Source organism: Sceloporus occidentalis, unplaced genomic scaffold (genome assembly GCF_023333645.1).
Source record: "Sceloporus occidentalis isolate IW3139 unplaced genomic scaffold, rSceOcc1.0.p SCAF_2, whole genome shotgun sequence".
Taxonomy (NCBI): domain Eukaryota; kingdom Metazoa; phylum Chordata; class Lepidosauria; order Squamata; family Phrynosomatidae; genus Sceloporus; species Sceloporus occidentalis.
In genome coordinates this window covers 9,768,938-9,787,716 of record NW_028316982.1, presented here as the reverse complement: position 1 = coordinate 9,787,716, position 18,779 = coordinate 9,768,938, and the positions used below count along the sequence as shown (strand labels likewise).

Sequence of the window (18,779 nt, the reverse complement as noted above, 5' to 3'; positions counted from 1 at the left end):
ATTTTGCAATCCAACAACATATCACCTCTTAACCTTCTCTTCTCCAGGCTAAACATACCCAGCTCCCTAAGTTGTTCCTCATAGGACATGGTTTCCTCTGACCTTTATCCTTATTGTACCGACAGCTGAATGATGGGCAGTTCACAGTGATCCAGCTGGTTGGCATGCTGCGTGGCATTGCAGCTGGCATGAAGTACCTCTCAGAGATGAACTATGTGCACCGGGACCTGGCAGCCCGCAACATCCTCGTCAACAGCAACTTGGTCTGCAAAGTGTCCGACTTTGGGCTCTCACGCTTCCTAGAGGATGATCCCTCAGACCCCACTTACACCAGCTCTCTGGTATGTGGAAGTCACAGTGGTACACATCATCCCTTCCTTCTTCAGGTGAAACTATGCCTACAGTGTAGCACACAAGTAATGATATGATGGTGATGATTTTGTGTATGTGCCTTCAAGTCACCTGTCAACTTATGGGGACCCTCTGAATTTCATAGAGTTTTCTTAGGCAAGGAGTAGTCAGAGACCATTTTGCCAGTTCCTTCCTCTGAAATATAGTCTACAGCACCTGGTATTTGTTGGCAGTTTCCCATCCGAGTACTAATCAGGGCTGACCTTGCTTAGCTTCTAAGATCACACAAGATCTGGTGCTCTTATGGTATTTAGACAAAGCTAGTGCTGTTGCTTATTATTATTATTATTATTATTATTATTATTATTATTATTTTACTGTACAGTAAGCATGCACACCTCTGATTTGGAATGTGACCAGCATGCATAGTGGGTTGGTGGAGAGATTTAACCTTTCCCTTCATCTGTTTTTTAACTAAACACACACACACACATACATACACACACACACACACATACACACACACACACAGCTTTTAAAAATCCCATTGGTGACTGATCCAGGTTGGGATTGTGCACACTGCCTGCCTTTAGAGCAGGGGTGAGGAAACTGTAGCCCATGAGACACATGTATACCTCAGGCCCTACCCTGAAGTCTCTGTCAGTTGCCCAAAGCCCCTAATTCCTCCAAAGTTTTAGTGCAATTTTGAGGCATTTTCCCTTAAAACTACAGAGAGATCACAGATGGGAAGTAACCCCTCATCTCCCTCCCTGTGCACACCCTGTGTTAGAGTTTTAAACAGTGGTCTTCGGCATGTTTTGTGTCTAATTTAGCTATTTCGTACTTGGAAGGCTATCAAGGTAGGTTGAACAGAGCCTCTGTTCCAGGACTGGTTTTGGTTTTTTTTAGTCTAATCCCATTTCATGCGCAAACATTTGAATGAAACATCAATGTTGTAGGCATATGGGTGAGAAAAGTTCAGCTCATCCTTAGGCAAGTTTGCAGCCCCAGTCTATGTATTCCTTTCTTGTAGTTTAAACAGCTTTGAAGGGTCACAAGAGGTGTCATTGGGAGTATCAAGAAAAAAGTGTTTGCCTGATGAGTTCTGGGGTTCCCGAATTTCTGGCTTTTCTAGGAATCCCTTCCTGGCTCTAATTAATTGATCTCCAAAGTCATACTGAGGAAAACCCCATTGGTACCAAAGGTTGTGGCTCCCTTCCCTGAGTTCCTTTCCAAGGGCCTCCAAAGAGCATATAGTAAGCCCCATCTCTCTTTCCAAATGTGGGTGCTAGCAAGAACAGCAGGGGAACCTGGGGGTTGACACTAATTAATTGTCTCAAGTGTGTCTTCTCACAGGGTGGTAAGATCCCAATCCGGTGGACAGCTCCAGAAGCCATAGCCTACCGCAAGTTCACTTCTGCCAGTGATGTGTGGAGCTATGGGATCGTCATGTGGGAGGTGATGTCTTATGGAGAGAGGCCTTACTGGGACATGTCCAACCAGGATGTAAGTATGTCTGTGAAAGTCAGCAGGGGTGGATTTTTCAGGATAAAGAAGAAGAGCAGGAACAACGTCGAAGTGACAAAGGACCGCTTTTCCCTTATTCTTGTAGGTGATCAACGCTGTAGAGCAGGATTACCGCCTGCCTCCCCCTATGGACTGCCCCACAGCACTGCACCAGCTCATGTTGGACTGCTGGGTGCGCGACCGCAATCTTCGACCTAAGTTTGCACAGATTGTGAACACGCTGGACAAACTGATCCGTAATGCAGCCAGCCTCAAAGTCATCGCCAGCATGCAGTCTGGGTCAGTCTCGTTTGCCCCCTCACCCTCTCCAAGCACAGGCAACCTGCTGTGTCTGGACTAGTAGTGTCAAGTTTCTAGCTCTCATTGTTTATGGCGGATTAAAAAAAACTGGATATATGCTTGGGGGCTGGAGGCAGGCAGCAGCCGGGGCCTGAGCGAAGAGCACAAAGGGTGGACAGGGAAACGCGGATGGTCCCCTAGCCTTTTTTGACTGCTAGGCCTGTTCCTGTGGCTGGGCCACCGCAGCCGTAACTCCCTCTCGAGCCTTGCTGACCTCTGGGCTCTCTCATCCTCCGCAGCGTGTCTCAGCCACTCCTGGATCGCACTGTGCCAGATTACACTACCTTCACTACTGTGGGCGACTGGCTTGACGCTATCAAAATGGGACGGTACAAGGAGAACTTTGTCAACGCTGGCTTTGCTTCCTTTGACCTGGTGGCCCAAATGACTGCTGAGTAAGTATTGGAATAACAATAGCAATAGCAATTATATTTGTATACCTTTTTATAGTTCTAAGCTCTCTCTGGTTTACAATGTGTTAGCCAATTGCTTCCAATAAGCTGGGTATTCATTTTGCCAACCTTTGGTTGGGGGGTGGGGGATTGTGATATTAGACCATCTGATAGAATTTATCCTTCCAAGTGTGCTTCAGAAAGCTCCAATTGGCAGTTGTGCTTGCTGTGAAGTTAATATAATTTGGGTTGCTTCCAGAGGTTTGAAAAGTCATTCTTTAAGATTACAACTTAAGATGGAGCTAGGACCTGAAGAAAATTACTTCTTTGGTCAACACATCTCAGAATTCCCCAGCCAATTGGCTGGGGAATTCTGGGAATTGACATCCAAAAAAATAATAATTTCTCCAGCCCCTGGCTTCTGTCTTTACAAAGTTTTCTGGATTGTATCTGGACAAGACCAGGAAAGAGTTTGTGGCTTACATTCTGCCTGCCCTGCCCATCTCCAGCTGCGTGCATTACCAGCCTTTCTAGTTCTGCCTTTTTACTTTACTATTATGAGGTGCTAAAGACAGTGCACATGGTCCTCCTTTCCATTTTTATCCTCACAACCATCCTGTGAGGTAGGTAAAGCTACAAGATTGTTGATCCCTATGTTTACACACTGAGTTACATGACTGGGTAAGGAAGGATCTGAGCCTGGTTTCCCCCTCTCATTTCTTATCCAGCACCCAAACTGCAGCCTCAGATATTTTCAGTAGAATTGTGGATGTTACAAACCATGTGTGGACAGATGGCAGATTGTTGTCCCCTGGCCAATTTTGGGTGGATCATCTAGTTTCTTGCTGGGATGCTTACGAAGAATTCCAAAAATGTCAGACTAGGTGGACCCTGACCTGATCTGCAGAGTGATTTTGATGTTCTTAAGCAAGAGTGCATATATTCAGGAAAGATCACTTGGCACAAATTAATTATGCCTCCAGGGAGTTCTTGAATGTGCCCTCTAGCTTTTTCAGATATGGGAAGTGTTCTTTTTTAAAAATGTAATTTTGCACCATGGAAGGTTGTTTGTAAATCATGCACATAATTCTTTTAAATATGCAGATAGCCAATGACTGTGGCGGAGACTGATGTCTTTTCCCCTTTGTTTTGGAATTTTCTCCCTTCACCAACGCTTTCACACACTCCATTTCCCTTCACTTGACTTCAGGATTGCCTAACACATTTTGAAGGCAGTGTTTGCAGGCATAAGGGCTAGTGACTTCCTAGCAAAAGCTGGAAGCAAGGTGCTAGACTGGATGGAACCTTAGTCTAATCCAGCATGGCTTTCTTAAGCATTTTACTTCCAAGTCTTACTTGGTTTTAACGTTTTAAATACATATAAATAAATATAAATATAAATATATATCTGCATCCAAATCATGTATTTGTGCCCCTGCATTAAGATTGCTGAATGAAATACAGCCTTGCAGAATCTTTTAAAGATCTTTTGATTCAACGTCCAGATCAGAGCTTAACATACCACATTGCCACTCACCATTCAAAAATTTCTTTTCCTCTACTATGTTGTGAGTCATAACTTTACGGATATTTACTGAACCCACCTTAAGATGCACATTCCATCACACTACTGTAAATAATTATATATATATATATATATATATATATATATATAGTTAGAGCCATGTACTATCAGAATCTCCTGTATAACCAACCAAGAATTGTATGTTAGTTAAATTGTGGCACCAGACCTCTCTGATAGAGAAGGCTAAATATTTCCCCAAACTACAAATCCCAGAATTCCATAGCATGGAGCCATGACAGTTAAAGTAGTGTCAAACTGCATTCATTCTGCAGAGTACATGCAGTCTTAGGTGAGTCCCCATTAGGTCATGAAAGTCAATGTCAGACCTTAAGCCTGGTTTACCTCACAAGATTGTTGTGTTGATAAAGAGGGGAGAAGATGCTGCCTTCAGCTCATTGGAGTAAATTAGGGATATAAATGTAACTAATATATTATCCTCCAAAGTCATAGCAGGGAGTGGAAGGGAAGTAAAAGAAGAATTGCCGTGACTGAAGAAGCCTGTTCATGAAGTGAAGCCAGTCCAAGCAGCTTCATAATATTTAGTATCTGTAAGGAATTTTGAAGCATTCAAGGTGCCTTCCAGACATCATCTGAGCCATTCTTACCACAATTCTGTCACATAGGTCAGCATTATTATCACCATATCGCTTGCAAATGTGAGGAGGGGGCTTAAGGCACTTAGTGAATTCATGGCTGTGGTGAAATTTGAACCCAGACTCAACAGCCGACACCTCTTGGTCAAGACCTTGCCCGCCATTTGTTCTCTCCTCTGCTGACAAGAAGTTCCATGGACAGCCATTGACCAGAAATAATTTCTCTCCTCACACTTATTCTTGAGCACTTGGGTTCTGTGAGTGGCTGATTTCTTTCCTCCTCTTGTTTTTCCAGGGACCTGCTCAGGATAGGGGTGACGCTAGCAGGACACCAGAAGAAAATCCTGAGCAGCATACAGGACATGAGGTTACAAATGAACCAGACTTTGCCAGTTCAGGTTTGACAACTGAGAACTCTGGGTTTGGAACAGACCCACTGGGGAATCTCCCTAGGATTCTAGTTTGTGGTGCTAACCAGCTTCCAGATTTTGGGGCTGAGGGGGGTCATCTCCTTCCTCCCTCACCCCATCCCACCCCCTTATCTTTGTGTGGCTTCTTGGCTGTCAACAGACCTGTGCTGGAATGGACTAGGAGGATCCTAGCTAGATTAAAGGCATTCAAGGAGGGGCAAGAAGAAACCCTACTTTTTTTCCCCCATCCGTTTTCCTTTTTTTGCTATTGTGTGCTTCGAATCGCACGCCAGCAAAGCAGAGTCTTCATATTGAAGACAGATTATGAGATGGAAGAGGCCCCACCTCTTGGTCCTCTCCATTCATCCTGGTGTCCATCTTCTCCCTCTCCTTCCGATGGGGCCACGGGTGGTCAGTTCTTTGCATCTTTGGGCTTCTTGAACTCAACACTCACACTCCCCCAGACCTCCTTTTTGCCTCCTCCTGCTCCATGTCCTCTGGTGACTTCACCTCCAACCCTGGCTAAGAGGGAAAGAAGGCACCTGCCAATGAATGAAGGATGCTGGCACCTCATCAGAAATGGGAGAGGATCTGATGTGGCAATTTGCCCCCACGCGGCCTGAGACAATCGTGCTGCACCCTGCCAGCTCCGCCTGGGGAGCTATATGAGACACATCTTCAGAGAGATGGTGGTGGATCCATTTGGGCCTAACACATTGGAACTACAAAGCCGGGGGCTGTTTCTATGCAGGGCGTACCCTGCGCCTCGCCACAGTGTTTTCAGGGGCCCATCAGCACAAGTTTGCACAGAGATCACATGGACGGACCTCCTCACGTTAAAAGGCAGCCTGCTGGCCCAGCAGGATCCAGAAGGAGGAAGACTGAGCTGCACAAAGGAGCGATGCGGCTTCCCTTCCCTGCCTCCCAGCTTCATGTTTTATGCAGGAAGGAGCAGGCTCTGTCAGCCGCACGCCCATCTCTGTGGATCCATTTCTTGACACATGCTGTGATTGCTGCCAAAAAGACTGGAACACTTCTCTTTTTTTATTTTATTTTTTTGGGGTTCTTTTTTTTCTCCATTGTTGTTGCTTTCTTTGGAAAGCCTCTGCAGCCCTGAGCCGAAGGGCAAGGGGCTCCCTCGCAGAGCGGGCGAGCTTGCATGTGTACGAGTGTGTGTACTGGCCATCTGGACCGTGCAAGAGGGCATGGGCAGAATAAAGGCAATAACAATTTTACCTGCGTTTCTGTCAGTTGATCCCTCTTGCTTTGTTTCTTGCTCTCTTCTGCTGTACAGTAAACGCAACACACAAAATGCCAAAACTTCTGCCCTCATTCCTTCTGTCAGCCTTTGTACAACCCATCCACCTACCCACACAAACATAGAGATTCCCTTGCCTCTGGGTGCAATGATGTATATCCCTTTCCTCCATGCCCTGAAAATATAAGAAAGGAGACACTGTAAAGGCAACTTGTTTGAAGGGGAGAATAGATGAGGGCACAGGAGCAACTGCAGATGCTAATTCATTTGGTGGACAGCCTTCCTCCACTCTCAGTCTGAACATACAATGCTTTGTTGGTCTTACAGGGTTAATCTGTGTGCATCAGTGTGTTTGTACACATGTCAATGGTGTGTACTCCACAACCCAAAAAGTATAAGAAAGGAGAGACTAGGAGGACATCTCTGTTGAAGGAGAGGGTAGATAAGGGCACAGAGGCAAATTCTTTTGGTGGACAACCTTCCTCATCTTTCAGACGAAACATGCAATGCCTTGTTGATCTTACAGGGTTGGTCTGTGTTCATCAGTTCTTTGTGTCTATGTAAACATGTCAGTGGCATGTACCCCTTTCCTCCATACCCCCAAAAATATGAGGAAGGAGACTTTGGAGGGACATCTCTTTTGAAGGGGAAGCTAGATGAGGGCACAGAGGCACTGCAGAAGCTAATCCTTTTGGTGGGCAACCTTTCTCACCTCTCAGTCCTATCCTATGATGCCTTGTTGGTCTTACAGGGTTGATATGTGTGCATCAGTGTGTTTGTGTCTAGGTACACATGTCTCAACATATAAAGCCTTGTTGGTCTTACAGACTTGATCTGAGTTCATCAGTGTGTTTGTGCATATGTGCACCTGTATGTATGTGGACTCACCAGTGCTCCTTACCCACAGTTACTTTGTACATCTTGGATAATTCTGTCCAGCATTATAGTGACTAGTTTGGTCTTAGAAGTAGCAAGAACAGCAAGGAGATGGGTGACATTCATTTCCTCTTCATTCTTAAGAAGCAAAAATAGAGAAGGAAATTGATGGGGCACAGGAGCAGATGCGGTCAAGATGAAGCCCAGCTAGCCCATCAGTATGCCTTTTGATGTTTTGGCCCTACCAAGCTTAGGAAGGAAATGGGAACAGAAAGTATGAGAATTATTTTTAAACAGAGGTTTGAAAAAATGCTATAAACCATAGTTGAATGAGTTTCCCTGATACTAATACAGATTTCATGATAAGGGACCTTCATTTCATTGCTGGCTCTTTGCTACAAGCCTGTGGAAGTGGTGGAAAACACAAACACCCGTGGTCTTAGATCCCACAGTTGAGCAGCAATATCTTTTTTGCACCTATACTCACGCTGTGTGAAATTCCTGCCTGTGCCACTTTCTCCCGGCTCAGAAAAAGTGAAGGTTGGATGGGATCCCTTTTGGAGGTTCCCCTGTGTTCTGATGGAGAAGGGACCCATGAGTTGATGACAGAGGAGAAGCTTGGCCCTTTGCTGACCACTTCATTTCACATACTAACTCAGGCACACACTACATTTTCCAACACCTGTGACTGAGAGGAGACTGTCAAATAGAGCAAGCAACTGGTGTGTTGTCTGTAAATGAAGGATTGTGGTGCAGTGTACCAGAGTCTTCTCTTGGATGTCTGGTTGCAGGTTCTGTCTTGGATGTACTTGCCATTTTTCTATCTAAACTTACATTGATGTTTATCACACTATACCCTTAAAGTGCCACAATTCCAGTTTGACTCCTCTAGCTGCCTCCTGTTGCATTCAGGGACTGGCAGTTTTAAGGAGGGGTATTTAGAATTCTCAGGCAGAGAACTTCTGTGCCTGAGAATTCTAAATACCCCTCCTTAAAACTGCCAGTCCCAGAATGCAACAGGAGGCAGCTAGAGGAGTCAAACTGGAATTGTGGCACTTTAAGGGTATAGTGTGATAAACATCATTGAAAGAGACTAGTGGCAGCTGGCTTACAGATGGGTGTTCCATCTTCTCCTGGGCCAGCCATCAAAACTAAGCAGCTGCTTATTATTTATTGTATTCATTTATATCCTGCCTTTTCTCTCATAATAGAACTCAGGGCAGTTTGCAACATTATTATAAACAGGAGGAATTTAAAAATAGACAATAACAACAGCAAAACAACATAAATAGAAGAGCTTTAAAAAACTAAAGTTAGTATCATTCATTTTAAAGCATATAAAAATCAACTAAACGATTAAAAACCTTTCTCAGTCAGAATAGGAATATTTTTGCTTGCCATCAGGAAGAGATCAAGGTGGGAGCCATCCTAGCTCCCTATGGAGGGATTTCCAAAATTTGGGGGCATGAATTGACAATGGAACCTTTTTCAATCAAAGTATACATTCTGCCACTGAGAGATGGCTTCTCAGAAGTGTCAGATTCAGCAAGGAGTTCTGAAGGGGAAAAATAAGTTTTGATAACACTAGCAATGTCTCTGTTGGGGGAAAGCGAGTGGTAGTACTGGATCGCTCTAGAAGAACAATCACATTGGTCAGGCAGAAGCAGAACAACCAGCCCCATACACACAGGGTCTAGCAGAAAGGGAAAAAAGCAAGCCCAGTCTTCTTTGTAAAACTAGCTTTTCCCTCTCAACTTATTCCCAGTCTGAGAAGTTAGCAGGACAGAGAGAAGGGGCTCCTGCAGATCTTACAATTTTTAACAGGTTCATATAGGGAGATATGGTCCTTCAAATAGTCTACAAAACAGTGTAGTGTGATAGAACCTTTAGTAGGCTTTTAAGTAGACAGAATGCTTTTTCAAGCAGTTATGTCACCATGCCAATGAAAGCAGTAAAATTAGAATTCTCACTGTATAGCACACTCATATTCATCTAGAGAAAGGGTGCAGCAATGGTACAGCACACGTTTTCATGCAGGTCTAGGATTCAGTCCCTGGTTTCTTCTTTTGAAAGCTTTTTGTGGAATTAAAGCTAGAAAATGTGTCTACTTGAAGCTTTAGAAAGCTGCTATTAGTTAAAGTAGATAGTACTAGGCCAATCCAAGGTGAAATAGGCCAGTATTCTGATTTAGTAAATGATAGATTCAAAGATAGTCTGTTGCCTCCCAAGTCATTTTTGACATATGACAGCCCTAAGGTAACCCTATCATGGTGTTTTCTTGGAAATATTTGTTCAGAAAAGTTCAGAGTCCTAGACCAGCACTGAAACACTGTTTGATGGTAGCACCAGAACCATTTGTGGTTGTTTGGTATATTTTGGTTACTAAACATTTCTGTTTACTTTTTTCAAATCCAAGTTCCATAATCCCCCAGACAACATAGCTCTGCCATCACAATTTTATACTCTGAAAGGAACACAAGAATAACAATTTCGATGAGAGATTGAATCATAATTTAGAATTTATATTTAACACTCTCCTTTCAATGGTGGCTTCCCAAACTGTAGTTCTAGATTTCTCTGATTCTAGGCTCTGTCTTGCGTCATCTACTTCATCTGTTGGACACAATGGGCTTGTGTGCCAGTATCGGAGGGGTGCAGTTGTGTCCAATAAACATAGGGATTGTGGCCGTACCATGAATGTTTTCGCACCTCTGGCCAGTACCTGATTGTATTTTGTTCCACATATTATAACATTGCTCTCTGCAAAAGGTTTTTGGGGAAAGACTGATCAGATGTACTGGCACACCCTCCCCCTATGCCACTGGTTCCCAACATTTGGACAGTGAAATGATTTGGATGTCCAACTCCCATAATTCCTGATTATTGGTCAAGTTGGCTCAGGCTTGTGAGAGCTGAGGTCCAAAACAAATGGAGGACCAAAGGTTGGAAGCAACCATGGCTCTCTAATTTTAGTTTTGATAATACTTCAAGCTGCTGTGGCCATTCTTTTACATTTTCCATGGTGGGCAAGGTGCACAAAATGACCTTTGATGTTCTCTAGGGCAACAGAGGCAATTTTTGCCCTGTTTTGGAGCCCCCTGGGCCATTTTCAGCCCCAGAAAAGGCCTTTTTTAAACCCAGAAGTGACTTTTGGTCATTTCTTGTTTTGGAAAAAGGCCTCTCCTGGCCCTAAACCCAGGTTACCCCTGATGTTTGGCATGGCAAAAATGCCCCCACAGTCCCTAAAAGGCATTGGAGGCCATTTGGGGTGTGTATCCCCCAAGATCAAATATGGGACTAATGGGGCCGCCTATCCACCCACCCACCCTTGCTGTAGTTAGATACCACTGAAATAACATACAGTGGGACATTGTTATCCGCTGGCGTTTGGTTCCAGGATCCCCCGTGGAGAACAAAATCTGTGGATGCTCAAGTCCCATTAAATATAATGGCACAGCAAAATGGTGTCCCTTATATGAAATGGCAAAAATCAAGGTTTAATTTTTAGAATTTATACTTTTTGGGAATATTTTCAAGCTGTGGATACTTGAATCCATGGAGAAAAAATCTGTGAATAAGGAGGGCTGACTGTAGTTTGACCTATTATAATACAAGGCATCCTTTAGGATCCTGCAAAATCTTCACCTTGTCACTCTTAACCCAGATTTATGTACAATGGGGAGCTGAGACTTTGGATTATTCATCAATTGGCTTGAGAGGGGTAAGACATGGAATAGCCTTTGTTGGATCACAGGAAATGGAGATGATAATGAAGGGGTTTTATACTTTTCAGTCACCCTCCATTTTTATGTAGGGATGAAAGGCAACTTCCCCTTAAGCTCTGCCCCCACTGAGAAGATAGAAGATGAAAGTTTTCTGTAGCCATCAATATTCTTTTCTGGGCTCTTTCAGAATTGAAACTAATTATGCTAAAGTCAACATTGGCAACAGAGAGAGGAAGCACAGAGGTCAGGTACTGTAATATGCAAAATTCCTGGAGAAATAGTGGTATAGGCCAGTGAAGTCCTGTCTCTTGCTCCGTTGTGGGTTTCCTGCTGAGCCTCCAGACAGCAGTTTTCAACCCCTTTACTGCAGTCATGAGGACTAGTGATGTTTTTGAAAATGAAAGCTGAGTTGCCTCTGGCATCAGTATATGTATTTGCAATCCTAAAATGGTTCAGTGAAGTTTGTTGTCTGTATGCAGTGTGTGGTTTCCAGATGCAGCCCTGTTTTTAATTTTCTGCTAATTAGCCAATTATGTCTGCTCATAATCATGTCTCCTTACTGGAGTCTCTAGGATTCCTTCCATAGCCACAGTTTTCCAGACTGTAGCCCAGCTTTGAAACAGTATCTCTCCCCCATCCCCACCATCCCCACCCCCAGTGTCTTTACAACATTCGTTCAGGAGAGTCTCACCAAAAGTGTTAAGTGTCTGGCTTAAAGAATGGCATTACCTATCATGGCAGAGACCAGGGTTACTTAACATGTCTTCCCCCACTACTTTTTTTCATTCAAGAAAGGAAATAGATCTGGTTCCATATTCCTCCTTTACATACAGCATAGAAACTACAGTGGGTCCTTGTATATCTGCTGGATTTTAGCTCCAGGACCCTCCATGGAAAATCAGGGTTTGCTATTTGGAATTTACTTTTTTTTTTTTTGGGGGGGGGGGGGTATTTTCAAACTGTGGATGCTTGAATCCGTGGATAAAAAAAAATCCATGGGTAAGGAGGGCTGACTATTTCCATAAGGTTGGTAGCTTCCAAACAACTTGTCCTTCTTGGTTTTTTCATAGGAAGGCCATTAGAAACCTGTTTGCCCTCAGCTCATATAGCTGACATGGACATCTATACTACCACTGCCCTAATCATTTGTGTCTGTCATGTTTTGTTGTTGTGCACCTTCAAATTGATTCCAACTTATGGTGACCCCCAAGGCAAGTACCACAATATGTTCTTGGCAATATTTGCTTAGAGGTGGTTTTTGCCTTTGCCTTCCTCTGAGGTTGAGAGAGTGTGACTTGCCCAAGGTCACCCAGTGGCTTTCCATGGCTGAGCAGCAGGACTCTACATGATAGTTACCACATTTAAAACTGGGGTGGTGGTGTCCTATATCTCTAATGGTTGTGTAGAAGAGGGTGGTGGACTGCCAAAGAGAAATAAATGGGTCCAAGAGAAAATAAGGCCTGAAATCTCTCTGGAAGCCAAGATTACTATACTAGGACTGTCATACTTTGGATGCACAAAAAGACATCTCAGTAGAAAAGAAAATAATGCTTCATAAGGTAGAAAGCAATGGGAAACACTACAGGTGGATAGATGCATGCAAGCAAGCAAGCCACAGCCATGAGTTTGCAAGACCTGAACCAGGAGTGTCGATATTTATTGAGTCTCCCTTATCTGGAATTCTGAAAACCCAAATAGTCCAAAAATCAAAACTTTTTCATAAGTAGCTGAGATAGTGACAGTTTTGCTTTCTGATGGATCAATGTACACCAACTTTGTTTCATGCACAAAATTATTCAAAACATTGTATAAAATTATGTTCGGGCTATCGGTATAAGGGGCATATGAAACATAAATGAATTTTGTGTTCAGACTTGGGTCACATTTCCAAGACATCTCATTCTGTACATATATGCAATTCCAGATATTCCAAAATAAAAATTTAAAAAATCAGAAATCCAAAACACTTCTGGTCCTAAGCATTTCAGATAAGGGAGACTCAAACTGTAACAGCTGACTTGGAGGTCTCTCGTTGTTGGTATTATGTGCCTTCAAGTTATTTCCAGTTTATGGCAACCCTAAGGTGAACCTATCACGTTTTGTTCTAAAGCAGTGGTTCCCAAACTTTGGTCCTCCAGATATTTTGGACTTCATCCCTGAGAATTTCTGACACTTGGCCAAAGTGGCTGGGGCTTCTGGGAGATGAAGTCCCAAGCACCTGGAGGGCCAGAGTTTGGGAACCACTGTTCTAAAACATAGTTTCATTCTGGAGCAAACCCTTGCAACCTCTCACATACCAAAAATGAAAATGTAAGTTGTTCTTCTATATAGTCTTGAGGACTTCTACTCCATTTATTGTTGTGGGTTGCCTTCAAGTCTTTTTTTAAAAAAACTTATGGCAACCCTAAGGAAAACCTGTCACAGGGTTTTCTAGGGCTGAGAGTGTGTGACTTCCCCAAGGTCACCCAGTGGGTCTCCATGGCTGTACGGAAGCAAACCCCAATCTCTAGAGCCCAAAGCCCATGCTGAAACCACTAAGCCATGCTGGTTGTCATGGGGTCATCATAAGATGAAGTTGACTTAATTATAATTAAGAAGAAGAGGGAATTTCAGTAACCAGGAAACAAACAACCCTTGCTGAAATCCCCTCTTCTACACAACCAGTCTCCAGTTTTCATTCTGACAACCCTACTAAATATAGTTTGGTACTTTGGGAGATGGGAGATATCAGGCATCTACAACCCAAGACCACACTAAACCCATGGCAGGGATATCTCGCAGTCTGTTGGGACTGCAAAAATGGAAGAGGGGAAGTAATGAAGTGTCAGTATGTACAGCTATGTGAGTCACACATTGTGTAGGCCGGGAAGAAAGCCGGCTGCTGTTGCTACGCAACCCTAAGGCAACAGCCCTACATTGCTAGCTTCAAAGGCTGGGCCGGACCAAACCAATGCAGCAACAGTACATCCAAATTACAATGCATTCTATAAAATCTTATACGCATTGGTCAAAATGGACTGCTGTGTTCCTAGAACTTGTCAGTGAAGCCATCATTTGGTTTTGCACCCTCTGACTATCCTAATTTTGCAGGGACAGTTCTGATTATATCTCTTTAGCTACTTGTCAATGTCACAATTTCTCTTTCCTCCTCTTATTTCCCCTCTTCAGCCACAGCTTACTTCATTTGGTGCAAACTGCATACAAAGTGCAAAAGTAATTTGCCCGTCCTTGAGTCAGGAGAAGGAAGACAAGAGCAGGTTGGAATCCTGTACTTCCCAGTAACCTCAGGAAAAAGCAAACTTCTGCAGCCTTTCCTAGCTTGTATGTTCTCCTGAAATAATAATTTTTGTCATCTTAACCACACACTTGGACAAACGTGTCCCTGTTTTCATCTGAAATTTGGGTGGTATACAGTGTGGGCCTATGAACAAAGGATTGTATATGTACATAGTTATACTTAAATGGGTCATTCCTCTTTATATGGCCAGGAATAATAATAATAATAATAAAAGCTTTATTTTTATACCGCCCTTCTATCAATCAGGGCAGTGTACAACATAATAACAACACAAAATACAATAATAAAAAATACAATAAAATCACATTAAAATGCCTATCTAGCCAGTTCACTATTGCCATCAGAGGGGGGGGGGGGGGACTAACTAGGACTTGTTTCGGGGAATGCTTGCTTGAACAGGAAGGTTTTTAGTTCCTTCCTGAACTGTGCCAGGGAAGTGGCCGAGCAGAGCTCTATGGGCAGCGTGTTCCAGAGGGTCGGGGCCGAGATGGCGAATGTCCTCCTCGCAGTGGAGGATAGTCTTGCCCCTGGGACCCTCAGTAGCTGCTGCCCAGATGTTCTGAGTGTGCGGGGCGGATTGTATGGGGAGAGGCGGTCCTCAAGGTATCCTGGGCCCAAGCCATGTAGGGCTTTATAGGTTATAACCAACACCTTGTATTGCGCCCGGAAGCGAATGGGCAGTTAATGCAGATCTTTAAGTACAGGTGTTATATGACTGGCCCTGGATGTACCAGTGACCAGTCTGGCTGCCATGTTCTGTACCAATTGTAGCTTCTGGGTTTGGTACAAGGGTTGCCCCATGTAGAGCGCATTGCAGAAATCCAGTCGAGAGGTTACCAGAGCATGTACCACCATTTCAAGGTCCCTCCGGCCCAGGTAGGGACGCAGTTGGTGGATCAGCCGGAGCTGATAACAGGTGCTCCTGACCGTCGCATCCACCTGAGATGTGAGGTGGAGCGACGAGTCAAGGAGCACCCCCAAACTGCGTACCGAGTCCTTTACGGGAAGCGTGATCCCGTTCAGGACAGGTGGAACCACCGCCATCCCTGGGCCGAGCGAACCTATCACGAGCACCTCCGTTTTCTCTGGATTCAGACTGAGTGGGTTTTCCCTCATCCAGCCCATTACTGACTCCAGGCACGCCACGAGAGGAGAGACGCCATCCCTAGTCACTGCATCAGTCGGAGACATAGAGAAGACTATTTGGGTGTCATCAGCATACTGATAACCCCGTGCCCCATGTCTCCGGATGATCTCTCCCAGCGGTTTCATGTAAATGTTAAATAGCATGCGAGACAGAATACATCATGCCAAGGGCTGGATCAGACCACTTATTATCTGAAGCTGCCCAACTCAAGCAAAGAGGGCTCCTGGATGTCTCCCATCATCGTCTACCATAGTGACTTTATTTTCTCACCTAGGATTTTGCAAAATGGACGAAGGCTGGAAGTTACTACATGGGTCCTTTTACACTACACAGTTATAGCGCTTTGATTGCATTCCATCCTCTGGAATTCTGGGGTTTGCAGTTTGGCAAGGGGCAAAGTCTTAGCCAGAGAGTTCTAGTGCCTCACTAAACTACAAACCCCAGGATTCCACAGGATGCAACCATGGCAGCTAAATTATAGTGCTACAGGTTGAGTATTTCTTATCCAGAAATCCAAAGTATTCCAAAACTGTCCACATGGGTAGCTGCAATAGTGACACCTTCGTTGTTGTTTTTTGATAGTTTAGTCTGAACAAACTTTGTTCCCTGCACAAAATTATTTAAAATATTATGTATAAAATTATTTTCAGACTACATGTGTAAGATGGATATGAAACATAAATGAGAGTCATTACCAAGATGTCTCATTTTATATATATGCAAATATTCCAAAATCCCAAACATGTCTATGCCCAAGAATTTTGGATAAGGGAGACTCAACTTGTATAATGGTGTGGTATGAAATAGCCTAATGTCTGGCAGTTGCATTTGACAATAGTAAACTGTTTAGTGTAGCCTCCTGGCCTATAATTCCCATCAGCCCTAGCCTGTATAGCTAGAGGTGAGGGATGATGAGAAATCCATTTCTGACAATATCTGGTGATCCACAGGTTGCACAAATTCCTGGTGTACAAGGCATGAGATTACCACTAAAGGTGCAACTCATGCACAATTATTAATCCAGTTCTCATTGAGCAAACATCTTTTCCTTGTTAAGAGAGACACACAACCCTTCTTTCCTACGATTCAGATACACTACGAGCCCTGTTGTGTGTATTGCATGCTTTGTCACAATGTTACATTTGGTATTGTTTTCTGTTCAGCAACTTGAACATCTTGAGTGGGATGTTCTAGACATTAAGGCTGTGGGGTTACATTTGCAACACTTTATAGCTCCATCTCATAAGTGAAGTGAGCCCACTAGCATATGTCATTGTCCCTTCTTGTGACTCAGAGGGGTATGGGATATAGCAAATTATAAACAAATGGGTGTTGATCTGCATAATACATCAACTTACAAAAGGTATTACCTGGGTTCAGAATTTAGATTTTTTTAAAAATAAGAGAGCTAAGAATTTATTCTACCCTGAATATAGGGCATTATCTTCTGGTTTTTGCTTTATTTCCCCCAGAGCTTCCTAGGATCTGCTGGATTAACATGCAAAGATTTCAGGTGATCTTGCACCCATACCTTCTTATTCTGCTTCATTCCTTCCAACTATCCATTTGGCAAGGACACTTGTGATTAATCCTCTTTTTCAGCTGCTTTTAAAATGGTCCAGTTTCTCTCTCTCTTCCTTCCCAGTCCCCTCTTGGTTCTCATTTTACTTTTCAAGCGAGTTGTGCCTTTTCTTGATATGGCTGAATTACTACAGCTTCAATTTCATCATCTTGGTTTCCAGGGAGAGTTCAGACTTGATCAGTTCTAGGATCCATTTATTTGTCTTTTGGGGCATCCGTGGTATCCTAATACTTTTCTCCAGCACCACATTGGAAATGAGTTGATTTTCTTGCCTATCCCTTTTTTCCCCTGTCCAGCTCTCAGATCCATCCATAGTTATGGGGAATACTAAGGCTTGGACAATTCTGGCCACTCTGATCCCCTTCTCAGTAGGCTCAGGCAAAAGCAAACTTGTAGCCTCTCATAACATTTGTTTATTACTATCCTTTGCCCTCTTGATCACACTGTGATGTTACTTACGCAGATGTGTCCCAGTGTTCATCTGTGAAATATTGAAGGATCTGATGCTATGTGAATGATTTAGAGTTGCAGTGTGTGTGTATCTGTGTCTGTGTGATTCTGCATGCATGTTAACTTGGTGAATGAGAAATTCAACATGAAATTCAAATGCCATGATTTCAAGTTGCAGTGTGTGTGTGTGTGTGTGTGTGTGTGTGTGTGTGTGTGTGTGTGTTTCTGCATGCATGTTAACTTGGTGAATGGAAAATTCAACACGAACCACTCATTTGGTGTGAGTGCATATGCGTTCAAATCCCCTGTCAATTTATGGTTACCCCATGAATTGGTACAGTGTGCTTTATCACCATAAGCAGATTCATTTGCACTAGTGGAGAAGCACTCAACATTTCTGGCATCAAAAATTTCTTGGGCCAGCCCTAGAAGTGACTAGACTAGGAGTTTCCACCAAGTGAAATTAAAATGACAAGGGCCATAATATATTTTTTGTTTTTTCCCCTTCCACCTCACACTTGCCCATTTCAGAACAAAAGCATTCTTTCCGCCCACCTAAAGTATCTTTCATTCTACTCATGCTTTCGTGCATCTCAGTTGGTTGCACATGCCTCTGTCAAGCCACAGTTCTGGAAGAACAACCTTCTTGTCCTCATGCTTACAGAAACGAATTTGGATAAGGACAGGGGAGGGAATGTATCTCTGAAGGTATTGAAATCAGTGGGGAACTGAATAGCATATAACCCGTGAAGAGGGGAAAATATTTTCTCCCTTAATTCACTCTTACCTTAGCAGAGGGGAACCAATTGTGACCTAACTCCTGAGAGCTGTTTTGGATTGTTTATCAGAAATAAGAATCTTGAAGTACTGTATTACACAAGAAACTTCAGGAACAAAACTTCAGGGTGTTTATTATGGAAGAAACTTTCATGAACTAGAAAAGCCTTCACCAATCCGGTGACTGCCAGATCTGTTGGATGACAATTCTCACAATTCCTGGCTGGAGGATGATGGGTGTTTTAGTCAAACACAACATCTGCAGTCCAGATTTTGGAAGACTGGGCTAGAGGCTACTTGATCAAATTCATGGAGTGGTATCCTTAGTTGGCAGGATGACAGTACACGCCCATAAGTGTCAAGGGGGAAAATACTGCAAAGAGCAAGGGCAAAAAGCCACAGATTTATTTTTTTTTAAAAAAGCACTGGTGATTTTGTCAGTAAGACAGAAGAAGAATGCTCTGTTTAG

At 43.5% G+C, this 18,779-nt stretch overlaps 1 protein-coding gene across 5 annotated transcripts in view; it reads left to right on the top strand.

Moving 5' to 3' along the window:
• EPHB3 (EPH receptor B3) overlaps positions 1 to 18,779 on the top strand; it is a 155,777-nt gene that overhangs the window by 119,206 nt on the left and 17,792 nt on the right. For 2 of the 5 annotated variants that reach the window (XM_089508727.1, XM_089508725.1), the window contains 4 exons: positions 126 to 386; positions 1,708 to 1,857; positions 1,964 to 2,157; positions 2,457 to 2,612. In XM_089508727.1, coding sequence (XP_089364853.1) covers positions 126 to 386; positions 1,708 to 1,857; positions 1,964 to 2,157; positions 2,457 to 2,612 — 761 coding nt within the window. Of the gene's footprint in view, positions 1 to 125; positions 387 to 1,707; positions 1,858 to 1,963; positions 2,158 to 2,456; positions 2,613 to 5,082; positions 6,433 to 18,779 lie in introns of those variants that run through there. The other 3 variants (XM_089508729.1, XM_089508726.1, XM_089508728.1) reach the window with 3 other exon arrangements.